Raw genomic sequence first — 27,226 nt, forward strand, 5'->3', positions numbered from 1 at the left:
CACGCAAACTTCACTTACAACTATTAACAGCATATTTCATTTCATAAGCCCCTGTGCTAACAAGGTGTGAATAACAAACCACTTATAATATGAAATTATGCGACTAGTTTATAGCATTCTACAACTAATAACCTTAAGAATATATAATTATGTATTATTAAACACAACTTATTACGTAACTTTCTTAGTTAAGCATATTTAATGGTATTGTAAACAAACAGACAACACTGATTGACATTTGGCGGGACGGACCCAAGCCGAACCAAAAATTACCAATTTACAGCATAAAATGAGTCGACATATCAATGTAACATAAAAACTAGTACAGTGTATACATTCATTCTAAACACTTACTCTTTTGGGGGCCTACCCATTATGGTAAAATTGACTATTTAGCGAGACTGAGACGCTTCCACACGATACTGTCATGGACGCATGGGAACTTGAAAAGTGAAACTAAAACCCGGAGTCAACCGGAGTCTAAATTCAGGAACTATAATTGTCAAACCAAAAATCCGGACGAAGACCGTAACAATGATAAATATTGCTCACACCTTTCTACTCATGAAATATTATTTCATCGTATTTGCATACCTCATGAAACAAACTTCTTTTGAATGCAATCAAACATTCAACTGACTTTTAAATGTAACCTTTATTCAATAATCTGGTGATTTTATTGTTTTTACAGATCGACCATATGTAACAATAACTCCAACAGACATATTTCTAGTTCCTATGAAAATTCCTTTATACCATAATGCGTTTTTCTAGCCTTTACCCTTTTGATAATCTGATTTTTTTTCTACAGATCGACCATACATAACAATAACTCCAAATACAGGAGTGAATGTGGTAGAGGGAGAAAATCTTGAGATCCGATGTGACGTAGACAGTAACCCCCGCCCCGTCATCTGTAACATGGTCCAAAGTTGGAGGTCAACTTCCGTCTTATGCTGATGCCACTTCCAGTGTCTTACGTATACCGTCTACACATCGGACAGACAGAGGAACATACAAATGTGTAGCTGTAAACTCTATCGGGAGTGATCAGGACACACTAGTCATCGATATTTACTGTAAGTTTTGACTTGTTCAAGTTTATTATAAAGTACTCAACATTACTCATTACATTTCGTTGTAAGTATGATTTAAATAAGTATGTTGAACAAGAGACAATATGTTAAGTGCGAACATCAATTAGACTCAATTTTATTCAAGTGACAAAAATAAAGTCATCATACTATACGCTTCAGACACCCAAATTCGATTGCATCGTTATTGTTGTGAGTTACTAATATGAAGCTTGCAGTTGTTTTATCAATTTTGCTATACTGTACAGATATTGATAATATTTGGTACACAAAACCCTGACATAAAGGGGAGTTGAGTAAACTATATAGGGTTCTGCAAAGTCCCCTTTTAATGGAGTTATAGCTAAACTTTGTGCAGCGGGGTTATTAATCGTCCACTCTGTTTTAGTTATAAACAGTGATGATATATACACAAGTTGGTAGTTTTATTCAATTCATTACGGCATGCTACATTTGTATTTACATGCAACAATAAAACCATATCTCCATTTAAGATCCCCAGACATACATGTCCTGTATACCAACACCACCTACACGGTAACAGACAGGGTGTTGACGTGTGTCCCGGATGGTAACCCGGCCTCCTACCAGTTTGGTCAGTGGCGCCATACAGCGGAGGACGGTACAGAGATACGCCAGCTGACCGGAAGTTCTAATACTACCCACTCTGTCTTGACCCTGCCTGACCCTGGTATGACCAGACGGTATGAGGACACCGGTTACTACACTTGTACAGCCTCCAACAATTATATACCAGATGTGTCCACCTCTAGGACGGGGTCTGTCTTCTTTGTTGTACAGGGTAGGTTACCGACTATTCCAAATTCTTTTCTCGTTAATGCTTGTGTTCCTTTTTTATCTATCTTGCGGGGAGTCCATTTCTTTCATCTTTTATGCGTATATAAAATGTCTGGGATTCTGTTGTAATCTTTTCGTTTTCGTGTCCGATAAAGAAAATGACATTGTTAGACTAGTATATATGTTATTAAACTGGATTTTTTCTACCAACAGATGTTTAGAATAGTGTATAGTTGTTTTAATTTTGCAGGCAGACAATTTAGTTTGTTTCACTTGGATATTAACTTGTGGAATGAGCTGTCATGTATTTGTCAATTTGTATCAGTAACAAGCTAGACAATAGTCCTGTTACCTTACTTGGTTGTTTATTATCATTTTATATAAGGTTATTGAAGTTAGCAGAAATAAACTTGACCGCGGATATAACGAAATATAATCCACAATAATATCCAATGTTAAGAGAAATAAGTATTGATTTCCTGATTTTTTCAATATTGTCAGTCAATGTCTAAACCGAAAACCAGATTGCCCTTGATGTTTCATAACATAAGAGTGTTGTTTTTTGTACAAATAATCAAATTATTATTTCGTTAATTCCTAAAAATATAGCTTTTAAACGCATTGAGAAAACATTAGGGAACACAAAACAAGGAAATGTAATACCGCAATCTATCTATTTTACTTTTATGGACAATGATTTTGACGTAAGCTAACATTTTGTTTTTAAGTGTCCTCGCGCATCTTTCCTTAAAGCTCCATTTTCAAGTTGTTTTACCAGTGAATGCAATGAAAAATGGTGAGAACATTTTATTTTGTGTAGCGAATTACGACTACATGTTAACTGATAACCGGCCGCAGTGGCGTAGGAAGATGAAACGTCATGGGGGGGCAAAGGTCCTCAATATTTTGTAAAACCCCCCCGCCACACCTACAGAAGGAGATTAATTCAACTCCCAACCATATAATATATGCTTTATGTACATTTTTCATATATCACTAAATTTAATCCTTGTACAAAATTATAGACAGTGGGGTCGCTAAAAGGAAATTAACGAATACGCAAATTGGCCGAAATTAGCTAGTGAGCGTCAAAGGCGCGAGATTTTGGTGTTTGGGGGGTCCGGGGGTCTCCCCGGGAAAAAAAATTACGATTTAGAATGGCTTAGATGAGTTTTACGATGCATTTTGATGAATTTGCGAGCGCCCAAAGGCGTGAGAATTTGGTGTTAGGGGGGTCCGGGGGTCTCCCCTGGGAAAAAAATTACGATTTAGAATGGCTGAGATGAGTTTTACAATAAAGTTTAATGATTATAAAGCGTTCCTAACATGGTAATTTTTCGATTTAAAGCTACCAGCATCTAGAAATGATAATTGTGTCGTCATAACATTATGCAACCCTACTCGATCTGAATATACCGGCTTCACACCATCGGCACATTGTTGTGTAACACAAAAAATGAATTAATTGTCTCGCTAAGACATATAAACAAATTGATCTTTTAAGAAACCTTTTTTTAAATAGCACATAGAATCCCTTGATGGACATTTTTAGTCTAGTTTGTGTGTATTGAATTTTCACTATTTAAGGTTTGACATTATGTGCTTGAACGTTTTAGGAAATGCGCCGCGCAGCGGAAAATTTTCTCAGAATGAAGTACGAAAAATGTGTAGGAGGACCCTTTTTTCTTTCAAATAAGCATTTTCAGAAAATTTCAGTCGGCGAAAATGGGGGGGCAAAAAGACTTGTTTGCCCCCCCCCGTCCTTGGGAACGGGGGGCAGTTGCCCCCCCTGCACCCCCCCCCCCCCCCCCCCCCCCCCCCCCCCCCCCCCCTCGTCGCAGTAGAATAGCACACAGCTTCTACTTAGGTAGTATTTATTTTATTATAAACCAAAAGTCTAACAAAAAAAAACTAGTTTTCAAGTATTTGCAATCTATTAAAACATTTTAACTAATTTTAGCAAAAGTCGAACAGTCACCGTGGGCAGTAAAATAGCATATCAGTTTCTACTCAGTAGCGCAAACTATCATTGCATTATAAAAAAGAATACTCACAATAAGCATGTAGTGAAATTCTTGTTATCATGTCTCCTGCGTTTTTGTTTAAATCTTAACGTTTTTGCAAAATCTCAATGAATCTTGGTTTCGTCCCGTCGTCGGTTTACAACATTAGCAACGTCACGAAGACGCTTGAAATCGCATGTCTTCCGTTACACCTAATCACCAACTGGTTCATAAAAACCAACATATAGCGCTTTGACGGTAAGCGAACGCGTAAACGAAAGAATTCGTTTTATTGATAAACAACTAATTTTGGCAAAACTAATACTAAATACAATAGCTCCAGATAAATTTTGAAGCGTCGCTTAAAAAACCAATAATGGCGTCGAAAAAAGAAACGAGAGCGCATCTTTTTCGGGCGGTTAATATTTTGCACTGTCAAAAAAACACTATCACCCGTTGCTAGGGGGTTGCTACGAACGTGTCTATTGTTTCCTATTGTTCTAATGTGTACCTGCCGTGTGCCCAATATCTATCGACCAATCAGAATGCAGGATTCTCACTTGAGGTATAATTATCTATCTTATAATACGCCATTTATTTAAATTCAACATATCTTTCCGCTCCAAATAGCCACAGGTGGTTATTACACACACATTATTAATTTCGTGTAGTATTTTCTCATGCAGTTTTTTAAATTAATTTACTTTGAATAATGAAGAGAAAATAATTTTTGTTGATATCATCATCTATTGTAGCTCCCCCTGTAGTTATTACTAACACTACGGTGGTGAAGGGCCAGCTAGGTAACAACATCACTATAGAGGTGGAGTTCTACAGCAGACCGTCCCTCCTACTTAACGTTACATGGACTAAGGGATCAAATAATGTTCCTCTGGATAACAATGTCACATCTGTAAATGAGAGTCCAATTCGTTTACCATTTCATGGAACTGAAAATCAGGTCGACGGTTATATGACAGCATTAACAAAGCATAATCTGGTGGACCAGGACTTTGGTAACTATACGGTGACAATAGAAAATAGTGTGGGACTGGTCAGCTACCAGGTTGACTTTAAATCTGCAAGTAAGTGTGTTCTTTTAATAATCAGTCCGTTGATTGATGTGTATGTTTATTATTGCCATTTTAAACGCCAAATATCAATGTCGCTGACATGTTTTTATGATTTTAATCAACATTGATTTTTTTTTTTTTTCGTAGAGAGAACCTACTAGTATCAGATTTGTCTTCAATCTAAAATTTAAATGTATCTTTAACACTTCCATCATAGCCTATCATACATTAAATCTGGTCTCTACAACAGGTCCACCGTGTACCACCAGACAACTTTGAACAACTGACTCATGACAGCAGTAGTATCACTGTACAATGGACACCGAGGTTCAATGGTGGAGCAGAACAGCACTTTGTCATTGGGTATAGGACATCTAATACAAATGAGTTTATAGACCTGGATCCTATACCTGATCAACACGAACCAAACCAGTCTTACCAAATCACTGGACTGACGGCTGGGACAACACATTACATCCGGATGTATGCTGAGAATGAAATAGGCAGAAGTGTTTATGTATATCTAAACCAAACAACTGCAAGTAAGTATTCGGAAAACTCTATTTTTTTTATTAATAAATGTCTTGAATTTTATGTCTTGATTCATTTAGATATTAAGTTGTGACACATGTTTTAATGATTAACATTTTATCTTACCGTTTTATATAACTTGTTCATTGTCAGGTACAACATATACCCGGCAATCTATTGGCCCTGTGGTACGGGGGTGTTGAACCGGGTCAGTCACAGCATTAGCTTTGATCGTTGTAGTTGGTATTTTAGTCTGGAGAAAGAAAGGAAAAGGTTGGTTATCAAAATTCCTTTCAAAGTAAATTTTAAATGACATGACTGAAATAAGTCTAGCGCCCAAAATTGCCCGTGTTACATGCAGATAGTGTAGTTATTGATTTAAACATATTGTTTTTCAATAAAGCAAGATTGAATGTGATGAAACCATATTAAACAAAATTTGTTGCCACTTCAATATTTTATCATTACACATAAAAATACTCTACTATATATAACAAACAACAACATATGACACCATTGTATTATTTTATTTCCAGACCTTTGTGGGCAAATATTCAAAGTATTGTTTTTCAGCTTGATCGTTCAGATGACAACACACATACACATCCACACATATACATACATATACATACTTTTAAAAATTAATTTTAAGAAGACACTTACTTCACTAACAACAGAAATAGTAATATACTGATTTTTTTCAGATACTGGAACTAGACAGGCAAATCAAAATGGCAGGTAAATATATTTTGGGTTAAATTGCGATAGAAGTAGCGTTCAAATGAAAGATCGTCGAACGTATAAGCTTTACACTTTTGTGTTTTTACAATCATTTTTATTATATTTTCAGATTCCGAATACGTTCTCTATTTCAAACATATTTTCTTATAAATGATAGTTTTAAATATTTTATTACAGTCAAACGTATCAGGATCTTAACTTAGCGAGTATTAGTTCGCCATCTTTGTATGCCGATTTACACCCTCAGCAAAGTGCCGGTATGTACATTTATATGCATATAAACCTAAGAGTAAAGTAAGCAAAGAAAAGCATTATTGTTAAAGTGATTATTTAATTGTTTAAACTAGCGTATGTCAAATTATCGTTTAATACAAATATTATTATTGTTCTTTTGATACTATGTTCAGAACATAGTATCAAAAAGAACAATAATATATTTGTATTAAACGAATAATTTGACATACTTCTTTTTTAAAATAAACATAATTATATAGACATATATGTGCGCTTTGGAATAACTCTATAGTTTCTTTAAGTCTCTTATAGTTTAGTATACCCCCGCTAAAACGAAGTTAAGGAGGTATGCTGGAATCGGATATACCGTCTGTCTGCCTGTAGACACAACTTTGTTCTGGCGAATGCTTAAAAACTACTTGTCAGATTTTGATAAAATTTGGTGCACCGAATCCTGACATTAAGAATGAGTTGGAGTAAATCATGTATTGGCTGCAATAACCTCTATTAATGGAGATATTACTTAATTGTGCAATATCAGTATTAGTCGTTCCACTCTGGCGACAGGTTCTAGTTTTTATGTCAATGAGGGACACAATAACCTTATAACTGGCAATAAATAAAAATAATACACATAATAATTATTACCACAACATAAATTGCTTTGTTCTTAAATAGATTAAATGTTAACACCTTGTTTGTGGACTCTTGTGTTTGGTTACTGGACTTTCTGTCCGATAATTGAAAGCACTGATGTATATGAAAAATATACATTATCTTTATTAATGGAATCCAGGCAATGTTTTTGAGTCAGAAAAACCGATTTTGGACATGTTACGTTAGTTTTGTATTCCAAAATTTTGTATAAGATTGTGCATACGGTTGGTCTTCGGTGTCGGGACACTTTCATCGACATCAAGGTAAGCGACCTATCAAGAAAGAGCGGGGAGGGCTTCCAAAGCTACTTCATGCAATTTGGCGATTTGTACAAACGGATAGACAACCGGACTGGATGAGTTTCGTTTTTTTTTTTACGCCATGGTGTAGAACATACGACATTCGCCGCAACAGTAGTATACCGAAATGATCCCCATAAAAGGTTTGATCAATCGTAAATTTACGATGGAGACTGGATTCACCCTCACTCATAATGTATCAACAATAGTAGCCGTTACTGTTTTATATTACAGCATTTGTTATTTCTATCAGACTCGTCCTTATCGTCCGATTATCTACATTACAAGGAACTGCTCCATCCAACGAAAACCCAGGCGAGGTCTTTGAGTTATTTCTTTCCGGTAATGTTAATGGTAGTTAATCAATGTGACCTACATGTCAAATGTAAGGTAGATTATACTATTTGTGTTAGTTTATATATTTATCGAAACGGCTATTTGAATTTACAATTATTATGTGAACTTGACAATATAGAAAATGCTGAATGAATGATTCATTAGTCCTATCTCTGATGATTTTGGTAATAGATTTTCACGTGGTTATTCTTTGAAGGGTCGTTATATCAGAATGTTTGTCCGCGCTGAAACACGAACGGGAGACAATATGAAATGAATAGCAGGTATTACATTTGATATTCGTATTTGGAATAGAATTGATTCTGTCGACTTTGATGTGGTGCGTCATATCATTTCAATTCTATTCCTTATTCATTAATGACAACTTGTAATTTAGATTTTTAAAATTAATTTCCGTTTTCATATATTATTAATTATTAATGTTTACAAATTCGAATCTGAAATGGCGTTTATTTAAACCCATTCGGCAAGCAAAACGTCTGAGAAGTAATTCTGAGGAGACATCGATACAATTCGTTTGCAAAGAAAACATCTTTAAAATACATGTCAACCCATAATTATAGCAACCAACATTTCAAAGAAATTTTATTTCAAATGTGTCACAACAAACAACCTGAGATTAGCGTTTGTGGTTATACCTGTCTAGAATCATGTGGTCTCATGTATTATGTTTGGATATGGTGGCATTTCATGACGTCACAATTGATGTTTTACCCAATACAGCAGATATAAATCGCTCACGTAATATTTCGCAATAGACCAAATATTTGACGTGGGCGAGACCACTGGATATAAGACGGACAATGCGAAAAAATCAATTCAGTATAATATGAAAATAAATGGAATGTCAAATGTCACCTTTGTATCTGTGATATGTGTAATAGAAATTTTGTCTACACGATCCTCATATAAATACGCTGGTGTCTTGGATGACCAAACTAATGAACTTTTGTTTTATTCTTGGATAGAAAGCAGAACTCCTAGAACAGACAGGTAGTATTTTCAATGTTTAATGTTAATAAAGTGGTGGGAAAGTACATTTACAATCTACACTAGCATTTTTGGTATATAACTGATATACTGGGAGAATTTCGTTCAATTAATTCGAAATATTTCAAAGTCAACTATAAGCAAATAATAATAAATGTCCATAATACTCCTTTGATGTATTTTATTTATTCAAACGGATGTAACGCAAATGTATTATCGTTGTAGCATTCCCGCTACATATGAATCTTTGGGAGCTAGATCTGAGCCTGGTATTTATGATGACCTTAAAACAAAAGGTAAGTTTTATGTTACAAAAAAATTAATGCGGCCCGCAAAATACCGGTCAGAATTGCTTGATATTGTATCGTATTGAACCAAAAATATGGTAGCTGACTTATGTTACAATATTACAATTATATCTTATTATTATATATTACAATCAATGTTTTTATATCAAATTATGTCAATATCTTAAACTTAATACGTTGTATGTTATTAATATTCCAGACATCATAACACGCATCTCAAGTTTTCTTTTTTATACTAAGTCCAATTATAAAAATCATATCAGTTTAAATCAATATAAACACAATTAATATCTGAATGTCTATATAACTCATAAATCTATAGTACTTTATCTATAGTTACATTTTGTTTGTTACAGTAGTCCTGTATGACGAAAAATAAACAGAGGCTGATTCAAATAATAATGATTATAATAAATAATTTTATTTCTAATGTATATACAAATGTTTTGGAAATCAATTTTCTTATCATTCACAACCTGGTTCGTTATTAATATTATCTCTTACCTATATGTGTAGTACTGGCTGGTCTATGGCAATACTCTCATGTCGCCTGAGGCTGTATTGTATGGCTACTCATGCAATAAAGCCTCGGAATTTAAAAAAAAAACATTTTGTGACCCTTGGGTAGAATATCCCTATCCATTCCTTCATATCATCACATTAAAGAGTTTTATATTGTATTGAGCATCAGGTTGAAATGAATCCGTTGTGGAATTCTTTAAGGTTCACCAAGTTGAAGTAGGCATATCTACCCAGGCAGGTAACAGTGATCTATTTCTCAATATTTTGTTGAAAATATTACGTCTTTAGATTTCGAATTTCGCTTCTGTTTTCATTTTATTTTATTTTATGTCATTTCAAATTATTATTTTTCAGGAAATACCGAAGCCATCTACGTCAACAGCATATTAAAAAGCGACAAAAAAGCCAAATACAAGTGTGATAATGGCAACACCGTCAGACACTATCAACTTATGTATACGCAAAACTGCTCCCTGTACAGGAATGGTAATCAGTGCATTATAGGGTTGCATTAAACGATTAAGTGGTTAAAGCGCAACACGATTTGAATGTGCTAACAAACACTGAAATCAAGTTATTTATACTTCGTTCAATCTGATATTAAATATCAAAATAATATATGTTAAGCCATGTATCAAAAAATTCATGTTTTATTTCACATTCTATGTCGTTTTTGATCGTATATATCCTTGTTGTGAAAATCTAGTGTATTTCTATTACTCGGGATGTTAGCAATTAAGGAATATATTTTCATTATTTTGTTGAGGGTAATAATGAATAATGGAGCACGTGTAGATTATTAATAAACCCATGCATATTATTTTAAAGATCATACGGCTAACAAGTAAATTTCTGAATCCCGCTTTTTTAATGCAGAACGCAAATAACATTTCGAAATTCAAATTATGTACAACAATTTCCATAATATATTATATATTTCAATTTTATTCTGCTCATTAAGTATACATAATTATGAACCCAAAATATGGTAGCTGACATAGGATTGAGACTTATGTAAGCATATTAATACATTTGGTCTTTCAGGTTTTATGGGAAAAAAATCCACAATGATAATAAAAATCATACCAGCTGGTGTAGATGTAAGCACATCATACTAGATGTTCAGGATGTGATTGTCAACGCCAAACATTTCGTATTGTCTGCATATGTAATATATACAAGTATTGATGGTACATTTTATACATTATATAATTATCGTGAGTAGATACCAGTAATATAAAGAGTACGTTAGCGATAATGTTAAAAACAGAAGAAAAATATCTATGTTATATGTACATCTGAGATATATGAGATATTCAAGGAATTAACGTTTTTTGAGGTTAATCAACAATCGGCATCCTCCGGCCAATACTCCAAACTAATTTTTTTTCATGGAGTATTAACAATTCATATGATTTTATTTGCAGTTATGCTTAAATGAATAACACTAAAGTTTAATAACGAACGATAACTATACAACAATCAATAAAAAAACGACAGATGATAGATTGACATATAACTCCTAACCACATAATTATCCAATTTACATCCACTGAAACAGTATACTTTATATAAACTTTTCTTACTGAAAAGGTGTATCTAATTATAGATTAGACTTTGTAATTGTATTTGGAGATGATAATTATTAATATAAACGTGTAGCAGAAAAAGGTGATTACATGGCGGGACTTCAACATCTGGCGAAGATTTAAATCACGTAAAAAACTACAAGAATATATCCAACCTATCTTAGTTATCTCATTTTAAAACCCGAAAAAAAAACAATTAAATCTGCTTCACTAATGTTGGCGTTTCTAAAGTTATCCTTTCTTCTGGATGATTGTTTTGTATTATATCTTGCATTTTGGTCATCAATATCGTACGGACTATGGTGGCCTGCATAATGACTCATGCATGGACGTTTATCTTTTATGTGTTACAGTTTTATTATTCGTAGATATATATTAGCACGATCCGATAATTACGATTGCTGATAACTAAGAGCTTCTACTAAAACAACAAAGCAAAAACTCGGATGCGAATGGTTCGTACATGTAGAAATAATCCATCACTATTGATATAGGTCACATAAATTGTTGATGTATCAGGTTGTAATTTTTGTCTACTCCAGTTACTCTAAGGTTTTGGTTAATGAAGCTCCTTTTTACAAAGATGCTATATTAAAGCAACAAATTTAGCTTAACAGGTTAACTATGAACATTTCTACACACAAAATACTTTTTAAATCTCTGAACCACGAAAATTGCATATTATACAGTGCGGTTTGATATAAGTCGACATAATTATGAGAGTTGAAATGTTATACTTACTAAAAACGTTACGGTAAAACATATCCGTCCACTACCCAGACTGTTTGTTGCCGTTACGACATGTTTGCATAGATCCGTGTAAATTCTATAATTTTCTGCTTTACTAAATAATCAGATAAAAATTCAAGTTCTCTACAAACATCATTCGAGATACCACTAGTATCTTTATCGTGATATCACATTGTTTTGCTAAATTACGTATACATTTTACGGTTAAATGAACAAGAAGAACTAGTACAATATAATTATGTCCATAAACTTTCACAATGAGTAGTCAGGCTGTGTCCTAGTTAATCACCTGTAACATGTCTATTCTTTGTTCATTTGTTTTTATCAACATATACTACAACCATCTACAACGTGTGAATGACATTTTTATTATAACAAAGAGAAATAAAACAATGTTCTGTAGGGTGGTGTTCCTAATTAGTATGTAGAAATGGAAATAAAGAAAATTATATGAAAAGTGTATTTCTTACACATCATAAAACAAGTTTTTTTATACGTTTTTCTTTCTATACACAATAGTCATGTAGATTATTGACAAATGTGAAGACAAATATATAGTGACACAGGTTTAGGCCTAAAAGTGGCATTCGTAAAAATTATCTATCTCTCTTTGCTCTAACTGCATGAATCTACTACCATCATATTGTCAAATAATTATCATCAGGGATCATCACACTTAATATATCAAACACAATTTAAAAAGTTATCGAACTGCATGTACACACTTTCAAATCATTGATCGAAAATGTAAAAATGAATAAAAAGAAAGAGAACAAAGGAAAGGAAGGAAGAAAGAAAACCAGAGAGAAGAATTAAAGTGAAGAAAAAAAGATATATTGTTATTGATAGAATATCAATAATTCGTACAGATGAAGATATACAATTATGAGCATTTTAACTTATTTGACAAGTTCCACAGTTTTCCTTTGCTTTGCAGATAAGATTCATTGCAAGAAATTTATAGATAATTAATGTGAGATCTAACCTTGAGAGAGTTGACCGATCATTAACTGTTTAAACATTCAAAACAATGTTGCTGTATATTTGTGCGAATGTCGTCGATAAAGAAGTAAACATCACTTATGTATTAAGAGGAACTTTGTTTTACTTTCACTTTATAATATTTCGTAAAGCTTGTTATTTTTGCGGATAAAACATTTTTCAAGATTTTCATGTAAAACGAAAGAATTCAAATTTTCACGAATCAAATTTGCGCGATCCCACAATATCAGGATATGTAATTTACTCGTTCTCACTGCATGATGACATTTGATTTCTGCGAATGGCCTGTTACTGTAATACCATTTCACAAATATTATTTCATTTTAACATGGTCATTCTTTGAGCATGGTATTTCTTTTACTTCTAATCTAATGCATTTTTTATTGCCAGATAGCATTCGAGCAGCTTATCGAAAAACGACATTTGACAAGAGCGTATATTCTAGGTCATAGTTCTCAAATTACTTCATCTCTCAGGGTATCTTATGGCTCAATATATCCTGGAATGTTAACCAATGTGCATCAGTTCAATCTCACATTAAGAACTGTAACATAACGATTATGTTCACTAACTAATTAAACCTAATATCCATTGTCTTCAAAAACATGAGTTGGAGTTTACCCCCCTTTAGCTATTGAGATAAAACCGGTTTATGACAGCAGAATACGCAGACCTTAAGTGGGCGTAGACTGATCTCCAATCCGTTTTGATGAATATACTATCAATACAAGATATACATAATAGCAATAAAATACAATAGGACAAAGGAAAACAAATAATTTACTAGAGTTTACCTTAATAAACTCCTCGGCGAATGGAATAAAAAAAAATCTAATGACGTTTAGCCATGGTATTTGATGCATGTTGATATATAGTTGATATATTGGTACAATAAATATATCTATGTAAGGAGGTTGTGCAACACATATATTTAACTGTGATATTTGTTTTCTTATTGGGTCGAATGTTAAGAGTGATATGTATACTGATAAATCATTTTTAAATCGGTTAATATTAATAATTTACTAGGCATTTTCTTTGAAGCATGACAAAGAAAGAAAATGTCATAATTGCAAATAATTACATGTTATTTATGCATAATAAATATCATTATACCTCATTTTTTATAACAGTGTATATGATAAGTTTAAATACATCACATGAAAGGGAAATAAATCATCGCATTTCCCTCTGGGGAAATAAATATTGTATTTCCATGGGACGCGTTCCTTCCATTATGGACCACCCATCTTTCACTATATATCTTTCCTCTATATTTGAAATAGCTCTGTCTACTCCTTTCACATCGCACTCCCAAACTACAATTTCAGAAATTCTAATACACTACTTCCAGTTCCTTCCAAAAAACATTTCTATCACCAACCTTTCTTTCCAAAAACTATTAGAGACTGGAACAATCTTCCCGAACACATAAGGCATAAACCCACTCTTAACACTTTTTTCGACTACAAAATCAAATTCACTAAATAAGTATGGGCATGGAAAAGGTAAAAATCAATCATTGTAGATTAAGAATGGTCCTTAGTGTCCTAAACAAACATAGATTTTCTTACAAATTGACACCAAATAAATATTGTGATTTCTGTGTAGACTCTCCTGAGGATGAAAAACACTTCTTTTTATTATGTCCTAGATTTATAATCCCACGTACAAAACTAATTTAAAATACTTGTAAAGAGCTGGCTCCAAATGTCAATCCTGACCTTATCATTAATCTCATACCTGATATTTTTAACAAAATTTTATTACATAGCTCTGAAGATAATACCGAGTCACCAAACAAAATTATTTTGATTCCGTTTTCGAATACATCATCGACTCAAAAAGATTCTAAATAAATATTTCTTTACACTCCATTTCCACTCCCATCTGCATCTGCATCTGCATCTCTCTCTCTCCCCCTCCTTCACCTGTCTCTCTCTAAGTCTCACTCTCTCTTCTCTCGATTTCTTTCTCCCTCTTCCTCCTCTCTCGTTTTTTTTTTGTCATGGAAATGTTTGTGTGAGTGAGAGTGTGTGTGTTATTCTAATGTATTGCCATGTATATATTGTATTGCCATATGTGTGGAGGAGGAGCATCTAATAGCCCTAGGGCTGTGTGCAAACATCGTTAAGGGAAATAAAAGAATTTATAAAACCCTATCTATTACATGTGTCACCTCCCCTTCCGATTGTACAAAAATGACGGACGAAGCGTAAAACGAAAATAAGGACAATTTCTATTAAACCACGAACATTTAAGTTATATTTACACACAGTGGAGCAATTCGGTATCACACAATTGATGTCCCTGGTGACAGTGTCTGATATTACGTTTCATTTTTCCCTAAGATGCAATGGTTTAAGTTTTACCTAGTTATGAATAATTACACCTTCGGGTAAAAACCGTCATACAACCCCTGTCATTACTGTACTATTGATTTCAGGCTCCGGGGAATGGGCGATATGATTATGAAATAGGATTTTTTTTTACATCGAATAGGGTAGGTAGGTAATGTTTCCGTCTTATTTTGTTGACGGATGTGAATCTGCCTACAGGTTTGTAGGGTGGGGGCATTGATTGATTTTTAATAGGTTTATCCAAAACAACGTGCAATGTCCACTACAGTTAAATCTGAACTCTTGATACTTAACGTTCGTTGAATCGATTGCATAGATCTTATCAGCCCTCTCATCAGGTAACGTCCTGTACACTATTTTGTGGTAAAAAAATCCCTTCTATGTGATCTACTAAACCTTCTACATATTCAAATTACCCTTTTTTGTGCAGAAAGATAAGATCAATCAGCTAGTTATTTTCAGGAACATTCGATAGATAAGTTACATTTCCAACAGCACTTATAAACATTGACACGAAGATCAAGAAGATATCTAAAATCGATTTCCTATCTCCACCGTCATTATACAATACACATTGGCACTGTCCATTTGTATACCAACCCGATAGCCATGCATACATTTCTTTAAACCTACAGAAGTAAGTGACCTTTTATAGATACTGTTTTTTAAAGCTTCCTGGTTCACTTTATAAGATGTAGTGTTAGCATGGGCCGGGTAGGCAGTCAACACCATGTTAATCATATCTTTATGGGTATTCGCTATGGTACAGGTTATACAAGGTAAGTGGTCTGTTTCTGAAGTCTTTGATTTCAGTTTATATTTTTTGACAGATTAAAATATAAAACCATTTGATTAGTTATGCTTCTCTATATGTATCAGTTCAAACACACTAATTACCTCCCTTATATAGGGCCGAATCTATATAACTTCCGTTCTTAATAATATCAGTAGGGTGTAAAATGGGACTCAAAATTTTTGGATTACCGGTGACATAAAGTTGGCAACTGTGTAGCATTCGCGGTAAGCTGCTGATCAGTTCTTTCTATTTGTACATGTATGTGCCACATGATCCTAAAGGATATCGTAAATGAAATATACAATGTATATATATTTACCCTTGCTAGGCCTGTTTACTATACGCAAGTACTAGCCGATTTTTGTTTACCATAACTGCATGGTAACATTGAACTTTGAACTTGTGTATGGAAATGTTCTATGCAACGTAAAGAGAAACACATGGTTTTTTTTTTTACATTTTGACACAACATTACGTGTATATTGTTGTTTTTCATAGAATTTTGGAAAAATGTAAACAATATATATATATATATATATTATAATTATATATGTTACACAAACAATTTTTTGAATTACCAATGCATAAAGAAACGGGAAAAAAAACCGATCGGGGCGACGTGCAGTGCTTTCATTTTTTTGATAAAATGATGGATGTCAAATGTAAACATTACCTCTGTGTCTGTGTTCGTCCACAACGATCGAGGAGTCTTTGGGGTGGACGGGGCGTGAGACCCTCTGACAGAGGGTCAGTTAAAAAACATATCCTCTTGTCTTTGTTCTTTGAGAATTTAATCATGTGTATTATAAAACATGCACCGCTAGTAATCCACGGTGTTGACAGTTATGGCGTCACCACAAATACATTGTATCAATCGAACACAAGTGAAGTTGTTCCATCTATCGATGGCGATGGATCTAAGCGTAGATTATATAATCACATGGCTCCCAAGGATGTAATATCGTCAAGTCAGACAACAATCTCAAACACATGGAGCTACTTGAACACCGGTGTTTTGACCGACTTCGGCAAACTCCTGTGTGTAAGCGTGCGTCAGCTGCGCCTCGCCGCACAATAACGGTCACCGAGTTCACATACATGTGGTCGAGTACAAATACTTTATATTAGTTACGCTATATATTAACTTTTAGCAAAATTAAATATCTGTTCAAAAAGGTCTGATCTTATTGAATAAAATTATCTTTGAAATTTACTTTGTTTGTCATGTTTATTTTACACTAAAATATTGAACTTTTTGTCGTCGTGGGTGAATAATTCTATCTTGCGTGAAGGGTCATTATTCGCTGTTCAATTGAGTTAGCTCCTCCCATTTTTGACCGATTTCTATTGAATAATTACGTCACTTTCAAAGGACGATTTTATTGCATAAAATAAAATTAAAAAGTCGTGTGAGTGTAAATATAGGGATTGGATTCCGCTTTTTTGTTTACCAGGTGCTTGTATAGAGCAATCCCTTTAAGAATATATTCAATATAGGGCGCTAACACGCCACATAGATTTATATTCTTAGAGGAAATTGCTACATACAAGCATGGTTAACATAAAAGCGAAATCCAACCCCTATATAAAGACATATCCTTGGTGAATGACCAAAATACCCAAATCCATTAGTGATTCATTATAGCAAAAAGGTATTTTAAATATGCTAATTGACAAAAATATTTCTTAAACTACCGTCCATGAAAAGTTGCTTATCGCAGGATAAATACGTATACTTTTATTGAAATGATACCCCTAAATTTCCTGATGAATTAGCTCAATAATACCCTTAATAGGTGGACAATTTATAAGAGAATCGTTAGGTTCCGTTTCGAACAGCCACTAGAAGTTTATTTTTTTATTTTCCAAACAATGTTTAAGGAACCATCAAAAACATGCATTTGCCACATTTACGTGGCAGGATAATTGTAAATTCAAACGCCAGTACAAGGAGTGTGATTTGGGGGGGGGGGAGAAGTTTCTACAATAGTTTCCTTCCACTCTGGGCATAGAGATTTATATCAAATTTCGGACTTTCTGCAAAGCACTAGAAATACTGTACATTGCTAATTTTTTTTATTAACAATAATAAGAAGGGAAGAGGATAGGAGTCGTAACAAAACGGATAAGGGATTCTATAGAAAGAGGGATGGTTAGCTTAGCTTTGGAATAAAATATGCTGGGGTCATTGTACAACCAAAATATTCATTAGATGATCTAGTCGTGTATAAAAATAAGTATAATAATATTATCACCGGAAATTGCTGTAAACTAATAAATAAACAATAAACCATGTTAAGGGGGTAGAGAGGAAAGGGCATACTCAATTATATCGAAAAAAAAACGGACAGATTATCGATTACCACTTACCAGTAAAAAAAACAAATTTTGAACGACAGAATAAAGATATATACAAATGTATTACGTTTTCCAATAATACCTTCCGTCTTGCAAGCATATTGATAGCACATTTCTGAAAATAAGTATAGACAGTTATTTATGAGGGACAAGAGAAGAAAGGGACCAAAACGACAGAATTTCGAAGCAGAACAAAGTCCAAAAATATTTTACAAATTGCATTGACATGTGAATAATATTTCTGACAATCTACGTAAGGTCGGATCAGTCTGGAAAAAATACAACAAAAAATCAATAGGAAATGTAGACGTGATGTGAGTTTATATTAATATAGTATACGTCAAATTACAATAACGTTATAACAACGTAAGTTGGTATCAAAACTAAATAACATGATCGGACACCGAACGACATTTATAATAACATTAATTGGAAAATAGCTTATCGCAACACATCCGTTATATTGTATATGCATGGGGGTGTCGACAAAGATGCAACTCATCATGCGCTGTGGCCTTGAAATGTGTCATATCAATCTGCATTTGTTAGCCAGATATATATATCTAAAAGATTAATCACGGAAACGATTGACGATAGTAAGTAGAAAATTTTATTTAAAAAACGACCAATAAACACAAGTTTTAGATGAAGCTACACATGTTTAAGCGAGGTAATTGATAGAAATCCGGATCATGACCCCTGTGTAAGTCCAAGGCCACCACACTGACCTGGGTCAGGCCACCACACTTACGGACCTGGTTGGTCACCTCTGGGTTACGGGTAACCACAGTGGAGGATGGTGTGTGGAATGGTGGCGGGTTCATCACGGATATCTGCTGGTCACTCGGGAGGGAGTTATACACTGACATTTACACAGGTCCTGGCCAAGGACACGGGGATATATACATGTACAGTGGACGGGACAGTGAGGATACAGATGGTCATTGTACAAGGTATTGTGTAATGCTCAGTGCAAATTAAGTATATAATACAATATTACATATGAAAAATACGGACGTCATGTGAAAATATGGACTCGAACGGTATTCTCAGACTCTGGAAATTCTTACCGTTATTTTTTTAATTTTGAGATGAAGAGTTTGGAATATATGTGTTCGATTTGTAATTGGTTTTCATAGAAATATACATTTATAACATTAATGTTTTGTATTTTTGATGTCACACATTAATACAAGCCTCTCTTCAGTCCTCCTTACAGACGGATGTACCTTATACCAGACGGTGACCACCTAAATATCCACAAGGCTCCTATATTCCGTGAAATGCCTTATATCGGAAAAACAGTAACCTCTGTTGTTTTATAATTCAGGTGTGACGCTGCCAGCCTCCCCAGTGTACACCAGACAGGGTGGGAAGGGAATGTAACACCTACAGTGTACTGATACTGATGGTGTACAACCACAATGGACTGGTTACCTCTGTTGTTTTATAATTTCAGGTGTTGACGTCCAGCCTCCCCAGTGTACACCAGACAGGGTGGGACTGTAACACTACAGTGTACTGATACTGATGGGGTACAACACAATGGACTGTTACTCCTCTGTTGTTTTTATAATTCAGATGTGACGTCAGCCTCACCAGTGAGTACACCAGACACGGTGGGACTGTAACATCACTACAGTGTACTGATACTGGTGGATTACAACACAATGGACTGTTACCTCTGTTGTTTTATAATTCAGGTGAGACGTCAGCCTCCCCAGTGTACACCAGACAGGGTGGGACTGTAACACTACAGTGTACTGATACTGTTGGTACAACACAATGGACTGTTACCTCTGTTTGACTGTTTATACTTCCAGGTGTGACGTCAGCCTCCGCAGTGTACACCAGACAGGGTGGGACTGTAACACTACAGTGTACTGATTACTGGTGGTACAACACAATGGTACACCAGACAGGGTTTGGAGTGAAACCTAACAGTGGACTGATACTGGTTGTTTTAAAAATTCAGGTGTGACGTCAGCCTCCCCCAGTGTTACACCAGGACAGGGTGGGACTGTAACACTACAGTTGTTGTACTGATACTGGTGGTACAACACAATGGAGACTGTTACCTGTGTTGTTTTATAATTCAGGTGTGACGTCAGCCTCCCCAGTGTACACCAGACAGGGTGGGACTGTAACACTACAGTGTACTGATACTGGTGGTACAACACAATGGACTGTTACCTCTGTTGTTTTATAATTCAGGTGTGACGTCAGCCTCCCCAGTGTACACCAGACAGGGTGGGACTGTAACACTACAGTGTACTGATACTGGTGGTACAACACAATGGACTGTTACCTCTGTTGTTTTATAATTCAGGTGTGACGTCAGCCTCCCCAGTGTACACCAGACAGGGTGGGACTGTAACACTACAGTGTACTGATACTGGTGGTACAACACAATGGACTGTTACCTCTGTTGTTTTATAATTCAGGTGTGACGTCATCCTCCCCAGTGTACACCAGACAGGGTGGGACTGTAACACTACAGTGCACTGATACTGGTGGTACAACACAATGGACTGTTACCTCTGTTGTTTTATAATTCAGGTGTGACGTCAGCCTCCCCAGTGTACACCAGACAGGGTGGGACTGTTAACACTACAGTGTACAGATACTGGTGTACAACTAACAATGGACTGTTACCTCTGTTGTTTTATAATTCAGGTGTGACGTCAGCCTCCCCAGTAGTGTACACCAGACAGGGTGGGACTGTAACACTACAGTGTACTGATACTGGTGGTACAACACAATGGACTGTTACCTCTGTTGTTTTATAATTCAGATATGACGTCAGCCTCCCCAGTGTACACCAGAGACAGGTGGGACTAGTAAACACTACAGTGTACTGATACTGGTGGTACAACACAATGGACTGTTACCTCTGTTGTTTTTATAATTCAGGTGTGACGTCAGCCTCCCCAGTGTACACCAGACAGGGTGGGACTGTAACACTACAGTGTACTGATACTGGTGGTACAACACAATGGACTGTTACCTCTGTTGTTTTATAATTCAGGTGTGACGTCAGCCTTCCCAGTGTACACCAGACAGGGTGGAACTGTAACACTACAGTGTACTGATACTGGTGGTACAACACAATGGACTGTTACCTCTGTTGTTTTATAATTCATGTGTGACGTCAGCCTCCCCAGTGTACACCAGACAGGGTGGGACTGTAACACTACAGTGTACAGATACTGGTGGTACAACACAATGGACTGTTACCTCTGTTGTTTTATAATTCAGGTGTGACGTCAGCCTCCCCAGTGTACACCAGACAGGGTGGGACTGTAACACTACACTGTACTGATACTGGTGGTACAACACAATGGACTGTTACCTTTGTTGTTTTATAATTCAGGTGTGACGTCAGCCTCTCCAGTGTACACCAGACAGGGTGGGACTGTAACACTACAGTGTACTGATACTGGTGGTACAACACAATGGACTGTTACCTCTGTTGTTTTAAAATTCAGGTGTTGACGTCAGCCTCCCCAGGGTGTAAACACCAGACAGGGTGGGACTGGTGTAACACTACAGTGTACTGATACTGGTGGTACAACACAATGGACTGTTAACTCTGTTGTTTTATAATTCAGGTGTGACGTCCAGCCTCACCAGTGTACACCAGACAGGGTGGGACTGTAATACTACAGTGTGTACTGATACTGGTGGTACAATACAATGAACTGTTACCTCTGTTGTTTTATAATTCAGATGTGACGTCAGCCTCTCCAGTGTACACCAGACAGGGTGGGACTGTAACACTACAGTGTACTGATACTGGTGGTACAACACAATGGACTGTTACCTCTGTTGTTTTATAATTCAGGTGTGACGTCAGCCTCCCCAGTGTACACCAGACAGGGTGGGACTGTAACACTACAGTGTACTGATACTGGTGGTACAACACAATGGACTGTTACCTCTGTTGTTTTATAATTCAGGTGTGACGTCAGCCTCCCAGTGTACACCAGAACAGGGTGGGACTGTAACACTACAGTGTACTGATACTGGTGGTACAACACAATGGACTGTTAACCTCTGTTGTTTTATAATTCAGGTGTGACGTCAGCCTCCCCAGTGTACACCAGACAGGGTGGGACCTGTAACACTACAGTGTACTGATACTGGTGGTACAACACAATGGACTGTTACCTCTGTTGTTTTATAATTCAGGTGTGACGTCAGCCTCCCCAGTGTACACCAGACAGGGTGGGACTGTAACACTACAGTGTACTGATACTGGTGGTACAACACAATGGACTGTTACCTCTGTTGTTTTATAATTCAGGTGTGACGTCAGCCTCCCCAGTGTACACCAGACAGGGTGGGACTGTAACACTACAGTGTACTGATACTGGTGGTACAACACAATGGACTGTTACCTCTGTTGTTTTATAATTCAGGTGTGACGTCAGCCTCCCCAGTGTACACCAGACAGGGTGGGACTGTAACACTACAGTGTACTGATACTGGTGGTACAACACAATGGGACTGTTACCTCTGTTGTTTTATAATTCAGTGTGTGACGTCAGCCCTCCCCAGTGTACACCAGACAGGGTGGGACTGTAACACTACAGTGTACTGATACTGGTGGTACAACACAATGGACTGTTACCTCTGTTGTTTTATAATTCAGGTGTGACGTCAGCCTCCCCAGTGTACACCAGACAGGGTGGGACTGTAACACTACAGTGTACTGATACTGGTGGTACAACACAATGGACTGTTACCTCTGTTGTTTTATAATTCAGGTGTGACGTCAGCCTCCCCAGTGTACACCAGACAGGGTGGGACTGTAACACTACAGTGTACTGATACTGGTGGTACAACACAATGGACTGTTACCTCTGTTGTTTTATAATTCAGGTGTGACGTCAGCCTCCCCAGTGTACACCAGACAGGGTGGGACTGTAACACTACAGTGTACTGATACTGGTGGTACAACACAATGGACTGTTACCTCTGTTGTTTTATAATTCAGGTGTGACGTCAGCCTCCCCAGTGTACACCAGACAGGGTGGGACTGTAACACTACAGTGTACTGATACTGGTGGTACAACACAATGGACTGTTACCTCTGTTGTTTTATAATTCAGGTGTGACGTCAGCCTCCCCAGTGTACACCAGACAGGGTGGGACTGTAACACTACAGTGTACTGATACTGGTGGTACAACACAATGGACTGTTTACCTCTGTTGTTTTATAATTCAGGTGTGACGTCAGCCTCCCCAGTGTACACCAGACAGGGTGGGACTGTAACACTACAGTGTACTGATACTGGTGGTACAACACAATGGACTGTTACCTCTGTTGTTTTATAATTCAGGTGTGACGTCAGCCTCCCCAGTGTACACCAGACAGGGTGGGACTGTAACACTACAGTGTACTGATACTGGTGGTACAACACAATGGACTGTTACCTCTGTTGTTTAATAATTCAGGTGTGACGTCAGCCTCCCCAGTGTACACCAGACAGGGTGGGACTGTAACACTACAGTGTACTGATACTGGTGGTACAACACAATGGACTGTTACCTCTGTTGTTTTATAATTCAGGTGTGACGTCAGCCTCCCCAGTGTACACCAGACAGGGTGGGACTGTAACACTACAGTGTACTGATACTGGTGGTACAACACAATGGACTGTTACCTCTGTTGTTTTATAATTCAGGTGTGACGTCAGCCTCCCCAGTGTACACCAGACAGGGTGGGACTGTAACACTACAGTGTACTGATACTGGTGGTACAACACAATGGACTGTTACCTCTGTTGTTTTATAATTCAGGTGTGACGTCAGCCTCCCCAGTGTACACCAGACAGGGTGTGACTGTAACACTACAGTGTACTGATACTGGTGGTACAACACAATGGACTGTTACCTCTGTTGTTTTATAATTCAGGTGTGACGTCAGCCTCTCCAGTGTACACCAGACAGGGAGGGGTTGGACTGTAACACTACAGTGTACTGATACTGGTGTACAACACAATGGAACTGTTACCTCTGTTGTTTTATAATTCAGGTGTGACGTCAGCCTCCCCAGTGTACACCAGACAGGGGTAGGACTGTAACACTACAGTGTACTGATACTGGTGGTAACAACACAATGGACTGTTACCTCTGTTGTTTTTATATTCAGGTTTGTGACGTCAGCCTCCCCAGAGTACACCAGACACGGTGGGAACTGTAACATACAAACAGTACTGGATAACTGGTTTGAAGGGACTGTAACACTTACAGTGTTTTGTTTTATGTTATTGAGGGTGGACGTCAGAGCCTCCCCCAGAAGTACACAAGACACGGTGAGACTGTAACACTACAGTGGATGAATATACTGATGATACAACACCGCAATGAACTCTTACCTCTGTTGTTTTATAATTCAGGTGTGACGTCAGCCTCCCCATTGTACACCAGACAGGGTGGGATTGTAACACTACAGTGTACTGATACTGGTGGTACAACACAATGGACTTGTTTCTCTGCTCTGAGTTTATAATTCAGGTGTGACGTCAGCCTCCCCCAGAGTACACCAGACAGGGTAGGGACTGTAACACTACAGTGTACTGATACTGGTGGTAAAACACAATGGACTGTTACCACTGTTGTTTTATCATTCAGGTGTGACGTCAGCCTCCCCAGTGTACACCAGACAAGGTGGGACTGTAACACTACAGTGTACTGATACTGGTGGTACAACACAATGGACTGTTACCTCTGTTGTTTTATAATTCAGGTGTGACGTCAGCCTCCCCAGTGTACACCAGACAGGGTGGGACTGTAACACTACAGTGTACTGATACTGGTGGTACAACACAATGGACTGTTACCTCTGTTGTTTTATAATTCAGGTGTGACGTCAGCCTCCCCAGTGTACACCAGACAGGGTGAGACTGTACCAATACAGTGTACTGATACTGGTGGTACAACACAATGGACTGTTACCTGGCTGTTGTTTTATAATTCAGGTGTGACGTCAGCCTCCCCCAGTGTACACCAGACAGTGGGTGGGACTGTAACCACTACAGTGTACTAATGACTCAGGTGGTACAACACAATGGGACTGTTACCTCTGTTGTTTGTTATAATTCAGGTGTGACGTCAGCCTACTCCAGTGTACACCAGACAGGGTGGGACTGTAACATTACAGTGTACTGATACTGGTGGTACAACACAATGGACTGTTACCTCTGTTGTGTTATAATTCAGGTTGTGACGTCCAGCCTCCGCAGTGTGCATCAGACAGGGTGGGACTGTAACACTAAACAGTGTACTGATACTGGTGGTAACAATACAAATGGACTGTCACCTCTGTTGTTTTTATAATTCAGGTGTGACGTCACACCTCCCAAGTGTACACCGACAGGGTGCGACTGTAACATTACAGTGTACTGATCTTGTGATACAACACATGGACGATACTCCTTTATTTATAATTCAGGTTGCGTCCAGCATTACCATGTACACCAGACAGGGTTCGACTGTACAACACTACAGTGTACTGATACTGTGGTACAACACAATGGTCTGTTACCTCTTGTTGTTTAATAATCCAGGTGTGACGTCAGCCTCCCCCAGTGGTAAACATTCAGACCGCGGGCGGGATTTTTAACACTACAGTGTACTGATACTGGTGGTACAACACAATTGGACTGTTACCACTGTTTGTTTTTAGAATCCAGATGTTACGTCAGCCTCCACAAATGGTACACCAGACAGGGTATGGGACTGTTTACACTACAGTGTACTGATACTGGTGGTACAAAATAAATGATCTGTTACCTCTGTTGTTTCATAATTCAGTGTTACGACTCCCTACACCAGTGTACACCAGACAGGGTGGGACTGTAACACTACAGTGTACTGATACTGGTGGTACAACACAATGGACTGTTACCTCTGTTTGTTTTTTTATAATTCAGGTGTGACGTTCAGCCTCCCCAGTGTACAACCAGACAGGGTATAACTGTAACACTACAGTGTACTGATACTGGTGGGTACAACACAATGGACTGTTACCTCTGTTGTTTTATAATTACAGGTGTGACGTCAGCCTCCCAGAATAGTTCACCAGACAGGGTGTGACTGTAACACTACAGTGTACTGATACTGGTGGTTACAACACAATGGACTGTTACCTCTGTTGTTTTATAATTCAGGTTGTGACGTCAGCCTCCCCAGTGTACACCAGACAGGGTGAAGACTGTAACACTTACAGTGTAACTGATACTGGTGGTGGTACAACACAAAGGACTGTTACCTCTGTTGTTTTAGAAATTCAGGTGTGACGTCAGCCTCCCCAGAGTACACCAGACAGGGTGGGACTGTAACACTACAGTGTACTGATACTGGTGGTACAACACAATGGACTGTTACCTCTGTTGTGTTATATAATTCAGGTGTGACGTCAGCCTCCCCAGTGTACACCAGACACGCCGGTGGTGGGACGTACATTTACAGTGTACATGATACTGGTGGTACACAACACAATGGTCTACCGTTACCTCTGTTGTTTTATAATTCAGGTGTGACGTCAGCCTCCCAAGTGTACACCAGACAGGGTGGGATTGTAACACTACAGTGTACTGATACTGGTGGTACAATCCCACAATGGACTTTTACCTCTGTTGTTTTATAATTCAGGTGTGACGTCAGCCTCCCCAGTGTACACACCAGACCAGACAGAGTGTGGGACTGTAACACTAAAACAGTGTACTGATTACTGGTGTTACAACACAATGGACTG

The 27,226-nt window shown here is 37.2% G+C and overlaps 1 protein-coding gene across 2 annotated transcripts; it reads left to right on the top strand.

The window, feature by feature from the left end:
* The first annotated feature begins 1,523 nt into the window (after positions 1–1,523).
* LOC138317228 (uncharacterized) lies at positions 1,524–6,583 on the top strand. 2 transcript variants are annotated; one of them, XM_069258778.1, is made up of 5 exons: positions 1,524–1,896; positions 4,651–5,510; positions 5,653–5,772; positions 6,204–6,237; positions 6,418–6,582. In XM_069258778.1, exons 1-2 carry the CDS (start codon positions 1,539–1,541, stop codon positions 5,094–5,096), a joined length of 804 nt encoding a protein of 267 aa, XP_069114879.1. In that variant the 5' UTR covers positions 1,524–1,538; the 3' UTR covers positions 5,097–5,510; positions 5,653–5,772; positions 6,204–6,237; positions 6,418–6,582. The 2 variants fall into 2 exon arrangements, with proteins under 2 accessions (XP_069114879.1, XP_069114880.1); XM_069258779.1 differs by lacking the exon at positions 5,653–5,772 and having other exon boundaries at positions 6,418–6,583.
* Positions 6,584–27,226: the final 20,643 nt, after the last annotated feature.

The sequence above is a fragment of the Argopecten irradians genome, chromosome 3 (genome assembly GCF_041381155.1).
Source record: "Argopecten irradians isolate NY chromosome 3, Ai_NY, whole genome shotgun sequence".
In the NCBI taxonomy this organism is placed as follows: Eukaryota; Metazoa; Mollusca; class Bivalvia; order Pectinida; family Pectinidae; genus Argopecten; species Argopecten irradians.